The sequence below is a fragment of the Triplophysa dalaica genome, chromosome 23 (assembly GCF_015846415.1).
Source record: "Triplophysa dalaica isolate WHDGS20190420 chromosome 23, ASM1584641v1, whole genome shotgun sequence".
In the NCBI taxonomy this organism is placed as follows: Eukaryota; Metazoa; Chordata; class Actinopteri; order Cypriniformes; family Nemacheilidae; genus Triplophysa; species Triplophysa dalaica.
The window spans coordinates 10,287,253-10,306,205 of NC_079564.1; the positions used below are offsets into that span (position 1 = coordinate 10,287,253).

Below are 18,953 nucleotides of genomic sequence, written 5' to 3' on the forward strand. Positions count from 1 at the left end.
AATGTGATACAAATCAAAGTGCCCATTAGCCGCTGATGGCAATCAGTTTGTCAATCTTACCTTTTCCAGATATCTCTACTACAGAATTCCACATGAAGATAACACAGTTACAATATGCAGGCTTTTTTGAGGTTACTCAAGGTTTCCAACTGTTTGTGTCCCAGAAATACTCACCTGTTAAGTCTCAGTCAATCTTAATACCGCTTCCAAGTAGAGCAAAAAAACTGCTTCATGTCTACCATGATTCAAGAAATGACAAACGTTCTGTGCCAAACTGATACACTGATCCCTTTTTTCCCAAAAGCCCTATAGGCCATTACAATGGCAAACATCCTTTCGTTTTCAGGCAGTAAAAACTACTGCAGCAAGCTTTGAAGGTATACGTAAGCCTCCATTCCTCACAAAGATTACCGTTATGGGGACAATTCATGCAATGAGCTTGTATTAAGCACAGGCCGTCTGGAAAACAGCACAAGCTATTTGAGACTTTGAAGTATTCCTTGAGCTGCCAATGCAAACTGGAGTAGCTAAGCCAAACGCACATGATACCTTATTAAGTCTGAACAAGAAATCATACGATGGGTTTGCTAAAACAATTCAAACACACAAGACATTCTCATAAAACTGGACCAATTATTACTGCCAAAGTGTAAGAACAAGAGACTGCAACCTGCAACAGTGCAGCATGCAACATCTGTTTAAGCTCCGCTGCTTGGCTGTCCACTGCATTCGAAGGTCCACGGGGCCCGGAAACATCCCTTTACTTGTAAACATTTGGTGGAAAACTCTGCCGTGAGACAACACCAAGGTCGGTAATTATCTGTTATTGTGCACAGCTGGTTTAGTCCTAAATCTCCACATCCATTTAGAGAAATAATGCAGGAAAGTATAGGTCATCATATAAATTTCTGAGACATGCTTAACGTAAGCAAACAAAGTCACATTTCTTTTATTCATAAAATCCATGGAATGTTTGCGGTAAATGCTGTATCTTGGTATGTTGAAGGCAATTGAAGCATTGAAGACGTTAAATGATACAGAACAGGAAGCTATTCACCGAGGCTTAGCAATCACTTAGGTCTTCCTGTGAATTCAGAAAACGACACATTCTTCCAAACACTTTCTTCGAAAGGGATTTAAATAATCATAGCGTAAGTCATAACACTGCAAATCAGGTCAATATGGAATTCACTCATACTTGCAACAAACTTATGTAAACAAGTACAAGATTGAGACAAACAGGGTTTCATTCACACACAAAAATAACATTCAGTTTTTCAGGCTTGGAAGCTTAAAAAAGGATGGGGCTCTTCACAAAAAATTCTTCCTCTCCTGTATTTCGGTCCGTGAGAATACTTAGCATTCAACCACGCTCACATCTGGGAGCCATTTTGTCCAAGTCCAACATCTGTGCCTGGCACCTGATACGACAGGCCTGATGCTTTGAAAATCCAATATTAATATTAATATTTCACTGGACCTAATCCAGGTGTGTGGCTCAACGGCGATAACCTGCACATTTTTGTTACGTTCAGACGGCAACTGTGGAGCGAGGCAGACCGGCGAGAGCTCCAGACCAAAACGTAACCCGGCTGTCACGGATGTGAATTATGAAAATGAAGTATGCAACCCGATTCCTGAAGCATGCAAGACGGAACATAAAGGAAAAAATCGATGCACGTCAAGGAAACGTCACTGGAAATTGTAAACGGGGCCAATAAATATCAAGAAAAAAAATGTAAATTATTCCACAGGGATTTCTTCCCACTTGTTTGAAGATAGGGATCTTGTGGAAGACATAAGACACAACATGATAGTTTGACTCTAAGAGTCCGAGACGGTCAAAACTACAAATCAAAACAATCCCAAACAATCGCTATGAGAAGATGAGAGGCTCAACCATAAATTGTCAATGATGCATGCCAGGATAATTGCCTTGAAACTCAAACACCAACAGTAGGAGGTCTGAGTGGTATATTAGCATCCATTGATGTAAAACGTTGTTTATTTGTGTGACACAATCAAGTGAGAACTGTGAGCATTTAGCTTTGTATCCGATGTTGATATTACAGTAAAGTCCATGCCAAGGTTTTGGGGGCTTTGCCGTGACTTGCAGAGGTTACCAACGGAACCTCAAGAGTGAGCTTGAATAATACTTGCGCTCAAAGAGGACAACTGATAGCTTTCAACTTCACGAGAGGAAAATGTTTGAACTAGAAAGACAGGAAGAGCTTAAGTTATGCTTTGCGAAGAGGAAGAACATTGAATTATGTTGCTTCGACAGGCTGAAGATACAGCTTTGAATGAAGGTCACAAGATTTATTTGCAAGATTTGGTTCCCATCTTTGGTCACAATGCTCTGAAGACTTGATCAGTGACCTCCAACATGAATTTCAGTGACTACCCTACCCATATCCCATCTGCTTTCATCATTTGTTTCTTCGTAGCGCCTCTCCTCATCCACTAACTTCTAATATCACCCACTCCATCTTCTTCTAATGCTAACCTCTCGGTTTTTATCCTCTACATCTGGTTTTCTGTCCTCTGCATGTGCAGCTGTCCCTTCTCCTGAATCATCTCCTTAGCTTGCGCTTCACGTCTGTCGGCTAATTTCCTCCGTGCCCTTGCAGCTACTGCTGATTTCTCCAGTGAATGCTGGATGTTTTTGGTTTCATTGCTCGGTCAAAAGGAGCAATGGGTAACAGATTTGTGCTGTCCTCTGACAGATATGATCTCCAGATGGATTCATCAGCGGGGGCTGTCAAAGCCTCAGGAACGCAATTGCGTTGGGCGTTCCTCGTGAAACTTCAGTTTATTGAGACACAGGGTGGGCTATAGGACTTCACATCCACGTCTAGACACAAACTTTACTATCCACAAGTTCAAGTCAAGCCCTTTGAGATTAACAGTGATAAACAAAAGTACGTAGGGATGAACTGTTGAAGTCAGGTAAAGATATTGGTCATAAACAAAACTTTTGCTCTAATGATGGCCAGAATCTTTTTTTACGTTTCTGTAATGGTTAATCCAGGATGTGTCAGCCCTATAGTCGCAGTATTTCTTATGCTAAAATATAATTGTATATAATCATCGATGAATTTACTGGCAAAACGAAATAAAAAAATGTTATAATATTAACTTGAAGTCCTTAATCGAAAAATAATTTTTAATGGTTAAATGTTATACGATTAATTTCGAACTTTTGTGAATAGTTCAATGTACCGGCTCAAATATGGGTATAAAAACGTGAATAAACACTATTAAGATGTTTCAGTTTGTTATTTGCCAAATAAATGACAATACGTTTTTTACAAACTCATAAAATTAGGGCTGTTAAACGAATAATCATGATTAATCGCATTCAGAATAAAAGTTTGTGTTTACATAATATATGTATTTGCACTGTGCATATTCATTTTGTATTCATAAACACATACACATTCATTTATATATTTAAGAAAAATAAAAAAATGAATAAATGTTTACATATGATTTAAATTATATATAAATATTAGGGCTGTCAAATGATTATTCTCGATTAATCACATCCAGAATAAAAGTTTGTGTTTACATAATATATGTCTTTGCACTGTGCATATTCATTTTTTATTTATAAACACATGCACATGTGTGTATATATTTAAGAAAAATATAAACAAATAAATGTGTACATATGATTAAAATTATATATAAATATTAGGGCTGTCAAACGATTATTCTCGATTAATCGAATGCAGAATACAAGTTTGTGTTTACATAAAACATGTCTGTGTACTGTGCATATTAATTTTGTTTTTATTAACACACATACATTAGTGGTTGACCGGTATATTGGCTAGGCTGATTAGCATTTTGATCCGTAGGAAGACGGCTACACTCGACCCCATGTGGCTCCCCACAGACCAGTTGCTACATGGCACCAAGTCACAGCGAGAACAGACAGGTCGATATGCTTTAAGAAAGCTCTTGCAGCACCCCGTTGTGTCATACACTGTTCAGCCAGCATGCCGCCGAAGGATATCAAACACACTCAAAGACAGCGTCTGACTCACAGTGAAATAATCAATCATCATCCCCTTTTTAACGTGAAGTTGTGTTGCGTACAACAGAGAAGTCATATTCAAACACTTCTTTTAGGTGTCATATCCACATCCAAGCAGTGAATACAACTGGGGACACAAATATTATTTAAATAATTGGAAAACATTTTACCTAACAAACAGTGGAAAAACAGTTTAGACCATGCGCATGGGTCGCCAACTGTTTTCTCGTCGTTTAACTAGCAAAAATGGATTCGGACACGGCCTGAGTGCACCTGCGCCATGCGCTTTAGACCATGCGCTTAGATCGTTAAAATAGGGCCCAAAGTGTCCCCAGGTGATATTCCCCCGCCAGTTTTGAGAAAAAGCAGAATATGTCCTGAAATGTTGTCTGCTGTAGGTGTAACACATGGTTAACATGTTCTCTCGCTGTTAGTCTGCAGATTGTTAGGAATGTCAATTTTAAACTGCCTTTGATTATGCAATTACGTATGACTAATATGTTTTCACATTCTTTTGGTAGTAAAACACTAAAAATAGCAAACCGCAAGTGGAATGTTTCAAGGTAGATTATCTCAGTGTTTCAAATGAACTGAATAAGACACATGGAGAAAAGTCATGTAATTCTGATCATATGATGTGAAATAGTGTGAACATCAGCAGGTTGGCGGGACCTTTAAGTCTGCGTTCTCGATATCACATGTGGTCAGAATTAAATATGTGTGTGCAGGGTTTTCGCAAGAAAAGGGTTTAATACCATCAGACTTAAATTACATGCTCTAGGGGTCTAAACATATGATAGTGTTTCACATTTGACTTTATTAGCTACTGATGTGGATCAAAGCAATGGACTTTTGCTTTTTACTATCAAGTTTTCAAGTTTTATTGTAAAAATAATGGTGGAGACTTTTTCCACAAATGAATGGCTATTCAGAATATATCACATAATGTAACCCAGTGTTGAGGAGTAACTACTTTTAAATATTTTGTTTTAGATTTCTCTAGAAAATGTCTTTAGCTAATTTTCAAACATCTTGGCTCCATATTGTATATGCTACAGCGCTGAAAAGTCTGTTTTGTTTCTTTTTCATCCCGGATCAGATGACACGATTCACATATTCAAGATACATACACATAAATATATACTTATTGAGAAAATATTTACATGTATTTATTTATATTTACCAATCATTTAAATTTAAATGTTTATTAATTAGTTTTTATATTTTTTAAATATTTTATATTTTTATGAGTAGATAAATACAAAATAACATGCATAGTCCACACACATATACTATGTTAACTTTTATTCTGGATGTGACTAATCCAGTGTTAATTTTGTTGACGAAAAGTATTCGTTTCACTGACGAAAACGAGACGAAAGGGAAATAAAAATGAATGTATGATAACAAAAACTGTAATAAAAATATACTGACATTTTTGTCAACTAATAAAAACGAGACAAAATTATTCTTGTCCCACCTGGCGGACATCAGTTTGCGCACATGTGCTGCTTATCTCATATAAGTGTTAGAGAGAAGAGAAGGGAAGGGAGAATGGTAAGCATAGACATATATTCTCTGTCTCCACGCGGTTTACAAAGCGTCTTATTTTCCTTCATTATCGCCAGTAAAACTTGAAGCGCGACTGCAGGCGAGACACCCCCGAAACACATTACAAAGGCAAGCTCAAACGTTTTTATATGCATGTTAACTTATCCGCTAACACGAGCTGCTGCGTAACGTGAAATGCAACAAAGTCAGCCAAAAAAAAAAACAGCGCTGTCCTCAACTCATTATAGAAGTGAGTTAAACTGTAAATTCTACCAAATATGTTACATGTATTACTGTCTAAGCAAAGAGAGTCCAGGCAGCTATTTTCTTCAAAGACGCATGCAACGAGCCAATAGTTTGAGGATGAGAACGTTCAGTGGCTTTCATTGGTTGAATGAACTGAATGAATACGCCCTACTTAACTTGTCATTTGTGTCAAATGGGATTGAATGAACTGGAACATGTCGTTCATGGTCTAATGTTCTGTGTTCCAACAATGCATATCTATTTACTAAACTTTTCTGAAAAATAAAGGTAATGAACTGGTTTAATTTCATTCTAAGGTGAAGTAAATTATGTCAAAACAGTTGAATCTTTGTATCCAACATTTAATAACACCAAGTGAATGATTTACATTAACATTTTTGCATTTCGGAGACACTTTATCCAAAGAAACTTGCATTATCCTATACATTTGTTTCTAAGTATGTGCAATCCCCTGGGTTCCAACACACAACCTTGGCGTTGTTAATGCCATGCTGTTACAACTGAGCTACAGGAAAGCTAAACCATTTCGATTTAAGTAGACTAAATATAATTTATATTTATTCGACTAAAATATTTTTCATATTTCTTCGACTAAAACTAGACTTAAACTAAAATGATGGGGTGGACTAAAATTGACTAAAACTATATTGCATTTTCGTCAAAAGACTATGATTAAAACTAGATCAAAATTTGCTGTCAAAATTAACACTGGATTAATCGCGATTAATCGCCTGACAGCCCCAATAAATGTCATCTCAAATAGCTACAGTTTTGAAGTACAGTTAATTCCCGAACCCAACCTGTCGTGACCTCACACTAACCTGAGAGCTACTGAACACCTGCTGAATGTTATTGATAGACCCACAGGGGACTCCTGTCCCTTCGAAGCGCCTCAGCCACTCCCTCGTCGTCTCCTCCATGAACCTGCGAGAGGACAGAAGATTGAATGAAGGTTTAGAGGAGGACAGAAGACAGTGGCGCATAGACATGATAAAATGAACAAAATAGGCAAAAATAGAAGTCATGTGGCCCTATTGACATTCACACATTCCCAAAAACCAAAAAAACATTTTGAAGCATTTGATTTAATATGGCCACTGTATGTTTGTAAAATTGTAAACACTAGGGATGCACCGATTATGATTTTCCATGGCCGATTCTGAAACCGATTTTTTACAACCAAACTGGCCGATTCCCATACCGATTTTTCCCCTTTAAGCAAACAAAAGATTTATTTTGTATAAACAACATGTTTATTTGTTTTTTTTCACAGGCCAAATTGGCTTTGGCTATTGAAAACAATAACTGTAACCATCTTAACTTAAAGCCAATACTGCACAATAAACACATTCAATACAAAGATGATACCGATATTTAGCATTAAGCTATTTTTCAACTGGGTTTAAAGTTAAACGACATAAAACTGGCCTTAAAAATGAATACATCAACTGTATTCATGTGAAATTAAAAGCAACAACTGCATAGTTCAGCAATTTAAACAACTTAATCAACACAATATCAACAACCTGAAAAAGATGTTTACTTATCAGCACTCAGTTTTTGCATTTTAAATTTGGTTTATACAACGGCTGTTCGCTTCTTGGTAGCTGTGCCTCAGATAGATAGTTTTGGATTTCCAGTGCTGTAGGGCTGCCCGTGTCCTGAATACTGCTGACTGATTTTGAAATACTTCCAAATAAATGACATGTTCGCGATTGATTCTAATGTGATCTGTGTGTATGCGGCCGTGCTTACACTTCCGGGAAAAATTTGGGCGTAAAAAAAACCTGGCCGGTTCCGATTTATGGTCGGTCAACCGGTACATCCTTAGTAAACACATAAGGTTTCTTATTTTGTGTGCCTCACGTGCCATGTTTTGACCTTCAGATGCTCGATAGTTCGGTCAGAATGTACTATTTAATATTTTGTACAGAAAATTTGGGAGGATGAACTGTCAGTTCTTGGACATGTCTACAGTCATTAATCAGAAAGGGATTCCAAAGATCTCAACTCAAATCATAACTTTACATATTTCTGAGACAACAAACAAAACACTGGTCACCAATTGAAACCAACTGGACCTTGAAAAGTGGGCGTGTGATATCAAAATGAACCCAGACCTGAATAAGAGTTAACAGTGGATTGTAAAGATCTGCTGAAAAACAACCTGATAATGTGATTAACAAAACTGAAAAACCTTGTACAACAGGAGCACGGACATCTATAGAGATGTTGACTAACCTCTCAGAGAGAATCTGTAGCAGCTCTTTGCGATGCTCAACTCTTAATGTGTTGCTTTTGTATTTCGGGCTGTCTGCAAGGTCGTTCAAACTCAAAACCTTGGCAAAACAGACACGTTACATGACATAACTGTTAGTAAATGTGAACGTTCCATCTGTCAAAACAAATGTAAAGTATGGCTATTTCTGAAATGTACAAATAAAGCTGGGCTAGATTTATTATGATGCGTTATTGTGTGTCTGCAATTAAAGGTCCCGGCTTACTTTGCACACTTTCATGAATTGTTGGTTATTTCCAGCTGCCACGATCATAAATCCATCTTTGGTCTTGAAACCCTGCAAACACAGTAATTAAAAATGTAATAAATGTAATGAACACACTCAAGGTAAATTGTGTAAGTAATAAAGAAAACATAATATACCAACTGTTCTAAACAGAATGACTATTCAATGGTTTTTAAATTGAAAGGGATAGTTCATCCAAACACTCATCATTTATCATGTCATATAAAACCTGTATGACTTTCTTCAGTGGAACACAAAAGAAGATATTATGAGAAATGTCTCTCTGCTTTTGTGTCCATTCAATGGAAGTAAATGAAAATGTTGTTTGGTTTCCAACATTTTACATTTAGTCATTTAGTAGACGCTTTTTTTCAAAGTGACTTACAGACGAGGGAAGCTATTGTAACAACATAAGGACAACAAAAAGCATAAGTGCAATAAAAAAACTGCTCTCATATAGCCAACCACAGTATACAGGAATTAGTCTTCATTTTTTTGAAAGAGTAGAAAAGAGATTTTTTCTATCTGACGGAAATCTTTCAACCAAAAAAAATCGAGGCCCATAATAAGCCTGACAAACAATTTTTTCAATCCTTCAACTTTGTGGATCTCTGCCTCGAGCGAAACTGGCAAAATATAAGGCTTAAACATCTATTCCCACTGAATCTCACTAAAGGCGGAATGCCTGCTGGTAAAAGTCCTGCATTCACATGAAATATGGCCAGCGAAAGGCTCCCAGTGTCACACAACTTCTCAAAGCAGATCCGTTCTTTGTTAGTCACAGAGGTAGAACAAAACAATAACCCACAAAGAAACGCACACAATACAGCAAAACCGAGTGGCACCTCTGGGACGATCTTCCAATGCCAGTAAAGCCACATTCAAAGGGAATCGAAGTGTTTATGTTAAGCAAAATGGTTCCTCCCACAGATCATTTACTTTTCTATTGTGAGCATGTTGTGAACGAAGAAAAAATCTCAACAAGAACAAGCAGACAGGCCCAAAGTTCACCTAACGTGACAATCTCAGATGCAATCCATCAGCTTCCAACGGACCATCTGCATGAGTAAATCAAGACATCGCTAATCGTCTTTTGGCCAACAGCACACCTCAGAACAAAGTGTCCATTCATTTCTATAGTCTCTCTTAGCACAAGCTCTTCGGTCTGTGTGTTTATTTTGGTGCCCCCCTGGCAGTACAACGAGAAACAAAGTGAACAGACCACAGTTAATGAGACAGTGTTTTGACAAAATGTAGCCCATCAGATTAAATGATTTGAAATGAATAAATCAAGCGTGGGCCAAGAGGTCACATGCCTGCAGACAGAGTCCAGGAAACAGCCGAAGAGCAAACATACACAGAGCAGACACATAACACACACACACACACACACACAGACTCCAGCTTTATCTTAGTGTGGGTCCGGCTCGTACAGCAACACACATTGTCCCGCCACCAAGTTGTTTCCAAGCTTGTGAGAAGCACCCTGGGGCTCGATCGCTCGACGGCACTTGTGTTTACAAAGATCTTAATGTCGACGTCATTTCGTGTTGTGCATGGATGCACGCAGGGATCAAAATTAACACTTGTCAAACGGCAATTGCGATTTGGCCCTGCCGAATGAACTAATATGCCAGTTTCACACAAGGTCCAATACCGACACTCACCAAGCGGCTATTGTGGGTAAAATTTGCCTTTGGCGAGCGAACAAACATTGCCAGTCGACCAATGACTTTATTAGGAACTGATACATAAAACATGGCTTAAACTACATGATTGCATGACCTTCACCTTACTATTAAATATAATTTATATATATATATATATATATATATATATATATATTAGGGGCGTGATGAGATCTTGTGTCACGAGAACTCGCAAGCACAAATGCGTCTCATGAGATATGACTGTTCCCGCTAGAACAAATTTACCTTACGCAATTGGCATGATGGGCTAGAAATTGCCGTATATAAAATTTAACTTAAATTTAACCTGTGGGACCTCAAAATATATGTGGGAGTATTTGTGTGTGAGTGTGAGAGAGAGAGAGAGAGAGAGAGAGAGAGGGAGAGATAGAGAGAGAGAGAGAGAGAAAATAAATATATAGTACAGAATAATATAAGAGTATAAACCTGTCTGGATATACAGCCCTGGAAAACAATGAACAGCCTATTAAACTCCAACTAATTATATACATTTAAAAACTAAAAGTAAATTCTTTTTTCTAGGATATTATTCATAAGGAAGTCATCACCCTTAGACTTAAAACAGGGCAAAACTTGAATCTTTGACTCGGGTGTGTTACATGTCATGGAAAGTATCATTTCCAAACATTACATAACACTAGATTACACTGACATGTTAAGACAGGCATTTGTGTAAATCTGATGTCTGTTTGTTGCTTAGACTGCACTGGCCTTTACTGTTTAATGTTTCTTGTTTTATTGGCTTTGAATTGTGTCTTAAAAAGGTCCTTAGAAAGTTGAAAGCCTGGTGTTTTGGGCTGCTCCTCGTGAAGAAGTCCAGGGCCACGTTTTAGTCCAAATCCGCCCCTGCATGTACAGTATCAAAGTAAATAATCAATTAAGATTTTATCATAATCATGTAGGAGAAACATTTGCTTGGTCTGAAGTTTGGTCCGACTTCTCCCATGCGTTCCAAAAGGGATTCTCACAAAGAAAGATCAATTAGCACACCCTAATTAAGCCCGAATCTGAAATCAGTCAACATTCATTTTCAGTTTTGATTAAGTGCTGGCAAAGACCTGAAGAAAAAAGTTCTCACAGAAGACAAAGCTCTCTATGGTTTATTCATTGCATTATTCATTGTATTATATTATATAAATGACCTAAGATTGGACATGACACCCCAACCAAGTGTTGCATGCAGACCAAATGCCAGAATTATAAGATAAAGCAGCCGAAACAAACCGTTTGTCAATCCAGAAACAAATTGTCATCGAGCAAAGAGAGGCTTGCCTGGGGAATTTATTGCCTCTGAGTAAATAAACATGGAGGAAAATAAATAATTTAAGAAGACAAACCATTTCCAGGATTGCAATGAAACACAGACGCGTTTTTTTTATCGCACAGGCGAAAGGGTGTCTTTTATTAAAGTTGTGCTTGAACTCGGTAATTGTTTTAGGCTTTGGCTGCACCCCATGTCCATGTGGTTTTCCTGACTGTTTTTCAAGAACACTCTCATTTCATATTAGTAAAACAATCCCGCTCTTAAACTCTTAAAAAAAGATGCTTCAAAAGGTTCTTCGATCGTATAGAATAACTTTTTGTTCCATAAAGAACCTTACAAATAAACAAATGTTTCTTAAAAGGTTCTTTGTGGCGAATAATGGTTCTTCAGATTATAAAAAAGTAAGAAAGAGATGGTTCTTTAAAGAACCTTTGACTGAATGTTTCTTTTTGGACCCAAAAATGGCTCTTCTTTGGCATACCTGTGAAGAACCTTTTAAGCACCTTTATGTATTAGAGTGTACGTGTAGCTACAGCTTATCTTATAACCCTCACACGACGCCGAACGCTGTTGACATCATTCTTCAAAATATCTTCTTTTGTGTTCTGCGGACTAAAGAAAGGGGGAGTAAATGATGATAGAATTTTCATTTTGAAGGTGAACTTCTTCTTTATTTCCAACAAGATCAGTTCTGTCTCTCACTCCTGGTATTCAAGTTACCGCAGTACAAATGCTGATATAAGGGAAAGGCGTCACATTTCACCGAAATTAAATATTTCATTAAGTCTACTTATCAAGCTTGGTGCTGGATTAGTGGTTTGGGTTATAATATCAAGAGTTAAATGTTTAGTGGTTTGACATACAGCGGGACATGTGACCGTACAGATAGCTTTGTTTGGTCTGGTTGCAGAGAAGAATGAGACAACAGTGTTTGAGCGGGTTTTCTGGCAAGCGTCTTTCCGCAGAGAGTCCTTCGGCTAGACTAATGCAACACAGCCCCACTGTGGCTGACTGATAGTGTCCATTGAATCAATATCTGATGTGTTTTTCAACAGTGAGGAAATGGCACACATTTCTATGACGACTCCCCACGAGCAACTAAGGACAACACAATCACCTTCACAAAATGCAAAATTGCTTTAGACTATACCACTTTCTGACAATGACTTTGTATTAAAGTCAAATTAAGGCATATGTTACCTTTAAAAAAATTATATTGCACATCCACTACAAAAATTGCTGACAATTTCATTTACAAAAAAAGAAAGGTGCTTCTCTGTGCAAACCTCTCCAATCACTTCATGGTGTTGTTGGTTGCTAAAGACTGAAATACACTCTTAAAGGTGCTTAAAGGGTTCTTCACAGCGATGCCATAAAAGATGGATTTTTGGTTTCGTTAAGAGCCATTAAGTCAAAGGTTCTTTTTTATCCACCTCTTTTTTATCTCTTTTTATGATCTGAAGAATCATTTCTTGCCACAAAGAACATTTTGTGTAAAAGAACTGTTCATCAGATGTAAAAGGTTCCTTATGGAACAATTTGAAACAAAAACATTTATTCTATGGCATCACGAAGAACCTATATTTTTAAAAGTATACACTACACCACTTTTGCTTAGATTTTCACCCCAAATTGGAGTTGGATGAGTAAATAACTGCTTCATAAAGTCTTTTGGGCGGTCAGATTTCACAGAAAATCGAGTTTGATCGGCACCGACTTTTTACCATCAGACTACGATTCCTCTAGTCAGAGTATATTAAAACATATTTGATATTATCAGTTAATTTTAGAACACATGACACCGCGTCAAGCCACCCAAGAGCTGCGTTTAACCCTCTGGTATCTTACCCAAATAAATCTAAATACTTCATATTGAAAAAAAACCCCACAAAAATATTGTGACTTTCACTTGCCAACTAGAAAAAAAAAATATTAAACTGAATAAAAACAGCTCTGTACTGTATGTCCAAATTTGGTCAATTTAATAAATTTGTGTATTGTATTCCAGGATTGAGGTGTTGCTCTGTTTTTATTGTGTTGATATGGTCTTGTCAGTGTGTTGTGGATGGTTGCTGTAGGCCATGGCTAGATATACAGACTCAAGTCAAAACACCAATTTGTTTCAATAGTGAGCAAAACAAAGGCAAAAGCAATAAAACTTTTGTCTCATTTTTCTGTTCTACCAACAATCCAAAAGTCCCTTGTGAGAGTCATTGAAAGTTCTAGAAACTTATGAACTCTCTTTGAGGCCATCATGACACCTCAGTTAGAGGTTCCCATAAGCCTGAATTTACCCTTTCCCCCAGTGAACCAAATGGTTAAACAGCATGAGGTCTCTCTATTCTGTCGACAAAGACTATATGTACAAAACACAATAACCCATCAGTTCTATAACTCAAACCACTGCTTGCTTTTTATCCAAGACCTGGGTGCAGAGAGGAAACATGTAGCACATCTATATAAAGTATGTGCTGGATAAGGTTTTTCTCTTTGTCCATGCCAAGCTCACCACCATTATGCTATTGTGGCTTAAGTCAGTGGGTGTCTCTGAACCTCTGGGCCTGTATTCTTAAAGCTTCTAAGAATCCTCTGAGAAAGCTCTTAATTTAGCTTAAAAACTTCTACATAGGAGTCTTAGCTAAAAATTGATTCAGGACCAATCTGAGAGCAACTCTGAGCAAGGAAAGACAAACACCTATCTCAGTGAATAGGCGGGGCTGACACCATGCTATGTATGACACAGTCTTTTAAAGACTGTGATTGGTTGGTAGGCCAAGAAGTAAAAAAGAGTGCTTTTAAGTGTAGGGTCATTAGTGTGAAATTGCACATATATGTTTTCCTGTTTACGGTTCTCAAGCGCACACACACACACACACACATACATACACAAACATGCACGCACTATACAGTATATATATATAATAACAATACATTTTATCTATAATGCGCCTGTCTCACGCTCAAAGCGCTACAACAATGCAATACATAATTAAATACATTAAATATGTAATGAGGAGGCACGTAAGGGTTAACTAAATCAGATACATAACTATAGTAGCCAATCCATGGATTGCTTTATAAGATAAAACCAAAGTTTTAAACTCAATGAGAGATCGAACAGGAAGCCAGGCAAGTTACATAGGACACCCCGGATGTGCTGACAAGAAGCTGTATAAATTAAGACCTGTGCTGCTGAGTTTTGAACGTGCTGAGACCGTTTAATAGATTTTTCCGGTAAACCAGGGTAAAGGTAATTGCAATAGTCAATTCTTGAGGTGTTAAATATGTGGATAAGCCTTTTAGCATCCAGCGCAGAGAAGAAAGTCTTAATCCTACTAATATTTCTGAGGTGGTGGCCGATTTGGTGTCAGATTAGCATCAAATATCCTACCAAGGTTACGAGCTGTTATTACAGAGCAATTAATATATATAATTTATATATTTTTTCCATGCTGTTAATGTCAACGTATTTGATAGAAAATGAACAGTGACACAATAAGTTTCTGTAAGTGCTGTAAGTGTGTGTGTGATCACAATCGAAGGTTGTGACCGAACCAAATCAACTCTGCTGCATAGCTGCATTTCTCCAGTTGCTGAATATGTTAATGTAGGGATTTTTTCTAATTCTGGCGCTTTGTCATTTCTTGGAGATGTTAGCGTGTCTCTAATAGGATCCGTCACAAACATGAACCCTGCACGATCGTATGTGTTGTGTCTTATTAACTCACTGTCATTCAATTCAATGTAATTTTATTTTAAAGCAATTTTACAATTTGCATTGCATCAAAGCAGCTATTCAAGAAAACCAAAACCAAGATAAGGTTGAACACACATAAAACAATAAAAATCTTTAAAACCTTAAAAGTAATATGGAAATTGTCATGCATTGCAAAAGAATTCTGACATTTCTCTGCTGCTAAAGAAACTCTCAAGTCTCTTGAAAGTCGTCCTCGCTACTCCTAAATTTTGGACCTAAGAGCTCTTTTAAGGGTTAAGATGTTGTTTGAATTACTTTTTTCCTTACTAGGATCTTTTTTTGTAATTTGAAGGGGAAACGCCCACATTTCCCATGGCATGTGTTCCCCTTCAATGTACTGCTCATCTCTGGACATAATTACCCATTTCTGTCCATAAGGTGTAAATCTGCATCACACCTGCCCTTCATAAGCTGCACAATTTCAGAAATCATTTATGATCAACATTTAACAGTGCAGGGTGCGTAATATTAATACTATATATCATTAGTATTATATATAGGGTTTCGGGTGTAAGGGAAAAGTTAACCCTACGTTGTACTAATGATGACAGTATTGAACTATTTAAATTAATAACAAACTTAACAAATAATTAAAAGATTGTTCCCTAGAGTTATTTCTTTTAGTATTCAGTGATTTAATCATTTAAAAAGCAAACAAACATATTTGAATAATTTTAGAGCAATCATTCAAATCAGATAATATAAGGCAGCAGTCCTTAGCTTTGGCCTCTTTGTCACCATCTCACTTTGAAACATAAAATGTCAGTTTCTTTACATGGGTTGTGCTTTGGCACTACTGCTCTGTGCGGATGAATCCGTGCACTTTGCAATATTCTGCTCTCTGCTTTGTTTGGCAGTTTGGTGACCACTAGAGGTCAAATGGTCATATGTCTTTTATTTGAACTGAGCTTGTGCTGTGGTCATATTGCTATGAGTGATCTGGGAGAGCACACAAATGAAATCCATCTCCATCCAAACTTTGCTTATTCTTGGAAAAGGCATTGGGTCTCATTCACTAATAATTGCGTAGATTTATCTTATTTACACGCACATTTGAACATCTCACGAAAACGTTCCGCCTATTTCACAACATGTGCGTGCAGGCTCATGAATGTGTTCTTAACCTCCTCCTAAAGTTAGTGAATTTGGAGTACTCTAAATGAGCGTGCACGAGTTTAGTCGTTTGCATAAAAAACACCCAGTCTCAAAGCGTAAGTAGCATTAGATCATGAAAATTACATTTCATTCAGTCTGTTATGTTGCGGAGTTTGAAAGTAAGCAGTATGCCAAGTTTTTATGAATAATAAAGTTATTGGCTTGTTAAAAAGGGAGTTGACTCTGAATCACTAGTCGAACTAGTCCGAGTCTCTAACTGCCGCGTATCTACGTCACTAGAAACAGTCCCCGCCTGCGTTTTGCTGGGAATGCCGCGAAAACTTCACTCTCCTCCGCCAAACACCGTCGCTCGTTTGTGATGCGTGTGTTAATGTTTAGAACCTGTGTTCCACGTTGTGAAACTAAGTCTGTCATATTTAAATTACCAAAGGAAGAACTTCTGTGGGAAACGATACCTACTTTATTTTGACCTGTTAGCTCCATCGAATCACAACCTGTAAGAGGGAATATTCATTTTTGTCTTAACTTCAAGAAAAATTTGTGTACCTTTTGTCTGTGTTTTGCTAATGCATATAAAGCTAACGGTAACATGTACTGTAATTTCTTGAGTATTAGTTTGTTTATCTAGCTATGAACTCTGCGAACTCTCCCGATCTCCTCCATGAGAGATGCAACGCATGGTGCAATGCAAAGCTGTCGTTCCCTTGCGGCTCTCGTCCCGCCCACCTTGCTCGTTACAAAGTGTTCAATCTATTATCTTCTTTCATCTTCGGATGTTTCTCCGTCAGACTCGGGCTCAAACTGGTAAGGTAAAATCCCCGCCATCTCTATCTATACACTGTAATATAATATGCACTCTAAAGACTTTTGCACAAGAATTTTGCACAAGGACTTTTCTCTTTTTTTTCTGTTAATTAAGAGTTTCAGAAAACTGTTTGGTTGGTTGATTGATTGATTGATTGGATAAATAAAAACATGCACTAACAAGTTATGTATATGGTTGATTATTTGTCAAATATGTTTTATACATAAAACATTTCTTTTAAAATACGCAAACTGGCAATATTAAAGCGGTTTAAACATCTCCCCTTTAAATGCTATTGGTCTTGTCATGTCGGTTAAAGGAATATTGGCCTGAAAAATGAGGTCAGTCAGAAGAATTTTTTTCACTTTAATCTATGGTCAAAGATACTCCAGGTAATCCTGTGTGACGCTGTCTACAGATGTGCTCTCGCAAGTAATTCTAAGTGCGCACTCCTCAAAATCAGTTCATACACAATAAAACACCTTTTTATACAGACAGAAAGTTTACAGAGTTCTTGTTAGCCGGCTATAAAAGCACAGATATTCAGAGAAACCTTGCAACTCAAGCCTAACGTAGCTTTTCTTGCTCTTTCATTGTATGTGTTGAAATCCTATATATATATATATATATATATATATATATATATATATATATATATATATACTGTATAGCTATTCATGTTTGTGCTTCTATGCTATTGTTGTTATGTATGCTGTGTTGGGTACATGAATGTATGCTATGCTATCTATATTTAAACTGGATGTATTAATACGTGTTCATGCTCATCTAAGTATCATAGAATTAATGAGAATTTTTTTGTCTGTTTTTGGTTGTTTTAACACCATTAAACACCATTTAATTTGGAGTGTAAAAGGAATAGTTCAGCCAAAAACTCCAATTTGCTGTTCATTTACTCACCCTCAGGCGATCCGAGATGTACAATTTTTCTTGTGTAGAACCAAAAAGAAGATTGTTTGGTTAATCCTCAGCCCTCTCTACTTCATATAATGGGAGTCTATGGGGTCCACCTGTATAAGAGTTCCTAAAGCACATAATTCCAAAAAAACGGCTCCTGGCGACATCTTGACGTTTTGTTAAGCAAATCATTTGATATTTTCACAAAACTGAACGTCATTTTTATTCATATTAGCCATAATGTATCATTTCAATCGGAATCTTCTTCTTGTAGTATTTGGTGGCGGATGGCATACCAGCGTCTGGTACGTTTAGCGCCAACATGTCGCCAGGAGCCGCTTTTTGGAATTATGTGCTGTGTCAAACACTTTCTAGCTTAAGGAGCTTTTTTACTGGAAATAATGAGGTCCAGGTAACCGATAGCGGTCACTGAAACCAACAAAGGTAAAAGCCATATTAAAGAGACCATTGCAGATACTTGAATCAAATGTTCGTTTTTCTATAAAACAGGCACAAATGTTATCTGTTTACCACTCGTTGATCGTGATTTTTTCTGCTTGGCTTGTGACCATTAAATGCTCACAACTCCCATTTCCTGTTCCTCAGATCGTAACAGTCAGATCACTTATCATTTAAAACAAAATAAAACCATAAAAAGTTCATTAACATTACCCTAATCCACTAACTCTTTGCTTTGGATCGGCATCTCTGAAATAAGAGTTCACATTAGGAGATTTGAACCCGGTGACTTGATTCATTAACTTCATGGTATCTCCAGATGGGACTTGTTTTGACCTCAACATACTTGCACTTAACCTCGCGGTGAGTTGATGAGTCAAGTTAGGTAAAGAGACCAGCGGGTCAGCGTGGACTTATGCCACCAGATGAGCGTGGACAGAAACAAATCTGCACTTAATAATAAACATTTTGTGCCTGATAGGGCTCTTGAGGTACTAATGAGATTTGGCATTTAGCCTAGACACTGAGGTACCAGGTTTTTTG

General features: G+C 37.3%; 1 protein-coding gene across 6 annotated transcripts in view; it reads right to left on the reverse strand.

Annotated features, from left to right (window-relative positions):
* The window catches only part of sugct (succinyl-CoA:glutarate-CoA transferase), a 92,064-nt gene that overhangs the window by 44,655 nt on the left and 28,456 nt on the right, over positions 1 to 18,953 (reverse strand). For all 6 annotated transcript variants that reach the window (XR_008905429.1, XM_056737796.1, XM_056737795.1 and 3 more), the window contains 3 exons: positions 8,365 to 8,436; positions 8,102 to 8,199; positions 6,682 to 6,784 (listed from right to left, as the gene is read on the reverse strand). Coding sequence is in view for 5 of the 6 variants with exons in the window: in XM_056737796.1 (XP_056593774.1) it covers positions 6,682 to 6,784; positions 8,102 to 8,199; positions 8,365 to 8,436 (273 nt within the window). In the remaining variant the exon portion in view is untranslated. The remainder of the gene's footprint in view (positions 1 to 6,681; positions 6,785 to 8,101; positions 8,200 to 8,364; positions 8,437 to 18,953) is intronic.